At 48.3% G+C, this 6,489-nt stretch overlaps 1 protein-coding gene across 1 annotated transcript; it reads left to right on the top strand.

Annotated features, from left to right (window-relative positions):
* The first annotated feature begins 891 nt into the window (after window positions 1-891).
* GPR78 (G protein-coupled receptor 78) lies at window positions 892-6,179 on the top strand. Its single transcript, XM_090034682.1, has 3 exons — window positions 892-1,559; window positions 2,133-2,246; window positions 5,942-6,179. Exons 1-3 carry the CDS (start codon window positions 892-894, stop codon window positions 6,177-6,179), a joined length of 1,020 nt encoding a protein of 339 aa, XP_089890808.1.
* Window positions 6,180-6,489: the final 310 nt, after the last annotated feature.

The following is a 6,489-nucleotide window of genomic DNA, read 5'->3' as shown; positions in this document are numbered from 1 at the left end:
TAGCTTAAGCTTCTAAGAGCAAACAGGCTCACGTTTTTTTCAGACATTTTAACAGTCCCCAATACTGGATTTCTTCATTCTGTTGATGGCCAAGGGGGGATGGGCTTTTGGTCGAAACCGAAGAGTGACTGTGGTACTTGCAGACTGGCCAGCGAGTAGGGGGGAAGAGAGAATGCCCTGACAGAAGAATGGATGGAAAAGTCGGGTTGTTTTGTGTTAGTTTGGGTTGGGGTGGGGGGGGGTGGACTTTAAAACAGCAACAATAACGAATAAGGATATAAAGCCGAAGCTTACAAACAGCCAGGCCGCTTGTCACACGAGGGGTAAAAATCAGTGAGTAATGACCAAGTGGCAGCTTGGACCGCTCGCGGGTGAACTAATCCTGGGTGGGCTGCATCGCACATGGGCTCTTCTTGCACGCGGGCTGCAAGCGCCCTTCCGCCGGAGGCTGGGAGCCCGGGCGCTTGGCGGGGGCCGGTGCCGAGGGCAAGGAGGCGACCGAGCCGCTCCGAAAGGCCCGGGTGTCTGCGCCTCGCAGCTGCTTGTGTGCGCATGAGTCCCGGCGGCGGGCGCGGAGCCCGGACTACTTCGGGGGCTGAGCACTGTGGCTGTGGCTGTGGCTGTGGCTGTGGCAGGGAGGAGGAGCGGGGGCGGGCGCGGGCTCTGGGCGGGCCGGCTGCCGCCGTGCTGAGCGGGCGGGGGCCGGGGGCCTTCAGCACCCTGGCCAGCGCCGGCGGCCCGCGCGCTCTGCCCGGAGTCTCCCCCAAGATGCCCGGGCACCCCCGGGGGCGCTCCCAGGAGGCACCTGTGCCAGCTGCCATGTGTCGCCGCTGCCGCCGCCCTGAAGCACGCCGTGTCCTGGCCCAGGGGCTCGGGGCGACGTGTTAAGACATGGACTTGGCCGGAGTTCTCCTGGCGTTTCTCCTCGTGCTGGTGCTCGTGGTGTCTCTGCTGTCCAACCTCCTGGTGCTGCTATGCTTCCTCTACAGCTCCGAGATCCGCAAGCAAGTGCCCGGGGTCTTCCTGGTGAACCTGTCCTTCTGCAACCTGCTCCTGACCGTGCTCAACATGCCCGTCACTTTGCTGGGGATCCTGAGGCACCAGCAGCCCCTCGGGGACTGCATCTGCAGGGCGGTGGGCTTCCTGGAAACTTTCGTCGCCTCCAACACCATGCTGAGCATGGCCGCGCTCAGCATCGACAAGTGGATTGCCGTGGTGTTCCCCTTGAGCTACACCAGCAAGATGCGGTACAAGGACGCCGTGCTCCTGATGGGCTACTCCTGGCTCCACTCCCTCACCTTCCCCTTGGTCTCCTTGTGTTACTCGTGGGTAGACTACAGCAGCGTCTACGCCTCCTGCACCTTGCACCTGAGAGAGGAGACGGAGAGGAGGAGGTTCACCGTCTTCACCATCGTCTTTCACGCCACCAGTTTCATGCTGTCGCTGGTGATACTGTGCTTCACCTATCTGAAGGTGTTGAAAGTAGCCCGGTTCCATTGCAAAAGGATAGACATTATTACAATGCAGACGCTGGTGTTGCTGGTAGATATCCACCCCAGGTAATCAAGTGAGGTGTGTGTTTGTGTGTGCGCGTGCACACCTTCAGTATGTGTGGCACAGTGTGTTCACTCGGTAAGTATCCATTGTAGGTAGTGTACTGGGGGGTGTACGCTGAGCTGCTGGTCGTGTACCGGGGTATATGCTGGTAGATATTATCCTAGGTAATACACTGGGGGGCGGCGGGGGGGGGGGGCGCACACAGGCCTAATATGACCGTGTCCATATCACACTGTGTGCGTGTGCGTGTATGTGCGTGTGCACGCGCGCGTGTGTATGTGCGTGCATGCGTATGTATGTCTGTGTCTGTGTGTGCGTGCGTGTGTGTGGTTCTGAACGTGCCGACGCCCGTGCCCCAGCGTGCACGTCCCCGTTTCTCAGGGGCAGGGGAAGGAGCCAGGCGTGGAAACCTGCTCCCACCGGTCTCCCGGCTGCCCGCGGTGCCCCGGGGGCACGCCGTTCCCAGCCCCAGGCCCCGGCCCGGGCGCCGGCTCCCGCGAGCACTTTCCCGCGGGGCAGGGCCGAGCTCCCTCGCTTCTCCTCTTAACCCCGGGACTGTGGTTGTCCCTTTTCAGTGTGAAGCAGCGGTGTCTGAACGAGCAGAAGAGGAGACGACAGCGGGCTACTAAGAAAATCAGTATTTTTATAGGCTCCTTCCTGATCTGTTTTGGCCCCTACATTATCACCAGGTGAGTTGTGCCAGGCTCCTGCGCTGGGAGCTGCCTGGGGCCAAAGGCGCTCTGCCCCTCAGCCTCACCAGCCCTGCTCTGAGCTGGCTCCAGCCTCCCCTTCGGGGGTCTGGAAACCCTGGCTTGACGCCCAGGAGATGAGGCGGGGGTGGGGGTTGTGCGCAGACACGGGGAGCCAAATCGCCCGGCTAAGTGGATCGCTGGGTGGTTATGGGAGCCAGGCGGAGATTTCCCCACTGGGGCTGGGCTCTGGGAGTTCATCACGTCCCACCGGGAGGTGGGAGCCGTTCACCTCCGCCTCGGCTCCCCCCTGATCGCAGTGCAGAGATGGAGGCGGTGGAGCATCAAGGGCAGAGGGAAGCGGGGGTGGCTTTCCCGAAGTCTCCTGATTTTGCCTTCGAGAGGCTCCTGGGCTGAAAGGGGTCTACCCGGCCGGCCGGGAGGGTTGACATCACTGGTGCGATAAGCTCTGGCCTGATCTGTCACGCACTGACATCAAGAGGAAAGTTTCCCCTGGTTTCAGTAGTGCAGGACCGAGTCCACAGTCAGACGTGATAGCTATTTGGTCAGCTTAATAGTTACTATGAACACGGAAAGTGGGGACGCCCCATCTCTAAATGCTACGATTTTATAAAGGAGGTTATTGGAAAAGCTGGTGTCATTTGGCATGGGGGAACACAAGAGAGGAGCAGTGATTTACATCCAGCTCATTATTTTTATATTGGGTAGAATTAAGTTAGGCTTCTCAAAAGTAACTGGTGATCTGAGGTGCTTCAGATTTAGGTGGGCAAAAGGGGATGATTTGCAAAAAGCGTGGGGCACTGCCCTCTTCAAATCACCCCCTTAAAGATACGCAGGCACCAAAATTACAAGCCTGTTGGTTTGGGTACATTGGCTTTGCTAGGACACCTGGAATAAGTGTTTGCAGAACAGAACACAGGGATTACTGTTCTTTCCACAGCATTCTTCTCCTTTATAGATGTTAACCTTTGAAGTGACATTTCCTATTATTGCACATTTTTTTATTAGATGAAAACGATTCTTGCCAGATTATCTAGGCAACTGCAGTTCTTCTTTTTTGGAAGAATTGTTACAAATACTAATGTGATGCCAGAAAGTTTAAATGCTAATTGATTAATATTCCACCCATTATGAGTCATGTTCTGTTCACTGTTTGTGACCATCAGTATAGAACACTAAACCAAGCAAAAGAAGGATTTTAGTATCCTTATTCAGCCTGAACTGCATCCTGCTCACGAATTCTAGCCTCCAAGCACTTTTCCATATACAGTTATTTCCCATAAATGTAAAAATGTATGTAAAGTGAAATGAAATGAAAAGCTATTCCATTTTGCAGGCAAGGTGCTTTTGAAATGTAAGATAATGCATTTTTAAGTCCAGTAAGTGGCACCAGATATGTCAGCAGAAACATAAATACATATGTGTGCACGTGTACATATTCATGTGTGTGTAAACATAACTATGTATGGCAGCTTCTGCTGACAGAATTACAACTGCAAGGGTGAATACTGCCCTGCTCCCATGGCCTAAGAAAATCTACTGGCAACAAGATAAAAAGGGTTTGATGATGGCAGTATATGTATCTGGGAGAGTTCTTTCAAAGGCACCCTGTAGGTAATGCTATACTAAAGGATGGAGCTGGGTGATCTTATTACCATGCACATTTCCCCATATTTCTTCCATTGCATATAGGGTGCCCCCAGAGATCATTTCAGCCTTTGTGCTGGAGGAGTTTGGCATACAGGATTCTTCCCTAGCACATGGTCTGGCCACTCAAATTGCACTCAGATCAGGATTTGGTCCTAAAAATACAAATGTGAATGAGATTTTGAATATTAACAAGAAATTCAGTCTTCCAGGCTTAAAATAAATGGAAAAAAATCATCTTGGCCATTACAGCATTGCTGTCAGTGAAATGGTATGAGGGACAAAGCAATGGAATATTTTAAAGACCCAATAGATAAGACTTGGTATTTTATCTCATTGTCTCAATTGTATGAGTGTGAGTTTTCCTATTAATTTTAAAATAAGTAGGCCAGTCACATAATCTGTATAATACACATGTGCATGCAAACACACAGTAAAGCTGCAAACATAGTATTGCTTTTTGACTGTGTCCTATAACAAAATGTCACTCATTTACACATATCCAACACAATGAATGCAGGACGTGATGGTAGTAACCATGCTGGGATAAACTGAGGAGTATTGTTTCATTTGATAAACTGTAGAGCTATATGCAAAACTCATCATTCACTTTTGACATCTGACTTAATGTGGTGGTGGTAGTGGTGGTGGTGGTGGTGAGGAGGGTGCTTTAATTAGTAGGCGGTGCTAATTAAAAGCACCAAAGCATCACATGTATCAGTGTCCCCATGCTGAAAAAATGGTGGTGGGGTGCTTTGAACTAAATCTTGTACAATGAGCTTTAATTCAAAATACCCCACTGCCATATTTCTTTGATACTAATACACATGAGGCTACTGGAGCACCTTAATTTCTTTACTTCAGCAGACTTGATTAATGGAGTCTTCTCTGACATGCTGGATTTACACTGTAAATTCAGTGCGTTGAAGCAGCCTATCTGCATGTGTGCAAGTGCCCTTTATCATTGATTTAAATTCCTGGGAGTTGTTCTGAGACTCCAGCCCCCTCACTTCTCTGAGCAGCTTCAAACATCTTTAAATGCACATATCAGGGAAATGAATGCACTAAATTAAACATGAATTGTTCATGCAGTAGTTTCCTCCTTTTTCCATCTGCTAAATCTCATTATCACATAACTAAAAATAGATACATACTTTCTTAAATGTATGTTTCTAAGAAATCAAATGCAATAGTTGCCACATGGATATGATGAGATTGCAAATTGGAAGAAAAGTGGTTTGCATGGCTGAAGATGAAAATAAATATCCATGAGACAAGCTACACGTTAACCCAAGGTGTTTTATATCACACCAGTCCATCATACACTCTTTCAATATATAAAGAATTTCACAAATGTAGTTAAATAAATCTATCATTATACACTACAGTCTTCCAGCAAGGAAAGTTTAGGCCAGATATTTGGTAAAATTTTCTCACTAGAAGGGTAATAAAGCACTGGAACAAGTTACCCAGCGAGGTTGTGAAATCTCCATCCTTGGAGATTTTTAAGACCCGACTAGACAAAGCCTTAGCTGGGATTATACAGTTGGGGATAGTCCTGCTTTGATCAGGGGGCTAATTTTCTATTATTCTATGATTATTGACATTTTACATGTCTGTCTATAGCTCTCCAAGACAGTGTGGAAGCAATCCCAAGTCAGACTTGTCAGCAAGATCTTGAATATATTTGAATTTGCCAGGTTATTGCATCAGGTAGAATCTAGAATATTTTTTTAAATTGCTACACTATTGGGGTGCAAGCTATCAGGAGAATTTGACCCTTCTTTGTTTAAATATATATTTTATAATACATCTTCCCCACCATTCAACATAGGAAATTGGGAACGTCACAGCAAAATCTGAAATCAAAGGGAATTTTATCTGTGTTCTGATTACAGAAACTGCTCCTCGGCTTTTGCATAGTATAATCATTATCTCTTCTGTTAATGTTCTCCAGAATGTGCATTGAACACTTCGCTAGTGTGGATATAACATTGATCTTTTCCTTTTCTTCTTAATCTTTACAGATTGATAGAGCTCCTTCCCTTTGTTACCATCAACTACTACTGGGGAATTATAAGCAAGTGCCTCACCTACAGTAAGGCTGCATCAGATCCATTTGTTTACTCACTTTTACGTCAACAGTACAAGAAAGTCCTGATCAACATAGTCAACAGGATACTTAAAAGGGATCTATATCCTTCATCGGGCTACAACAGCTCTCTTGACACCGAAAATGATTACTGCTTACACAGAACAAACTAATAACTTGGCTATCCTTACTCTTCATGTGAAGACAGGTCTCTGCTACTCTAGGAATATCACCTGATCTTGTGCACACAGATCTGACAATGGTGACAATCCCTTTGAGACATGAAAGCTGCATCACTACAATGCAGTGAAATGTGCAGGCTTTCCTAAAAGGCTCTTCCATTGTCTGCAGCTAGTGTAGACTACAGCATCACAGTAGCTGTCTGGGATGGGCAGAAAGGAGCCTACCTAGCCAATGCTTTGCTCACTGTACTGGTTGCTTGTTGGTAAGTGGAGTAAATCTGAGGTCTGTGGTTTAGCTCTC

Source organism: Crocodylus siamensis, chromosome 2 (genome assembly GCF_052110815.1).
Source record: "Crocodylus siamensis isolate JL-2025a chromosome 2, ASM5211081v1, whole genome shotgun sequence".
In the NCBI taxonomy this organism is placed as follows: Eukaryota; Metazoa; Chordata; order Crocodylia; family Crocodylidae; genus Crocodylus; species Crocodylus siamensis.
This window is presented reverse-complemented; position numbering and strand designations above follow the sequence as displayed.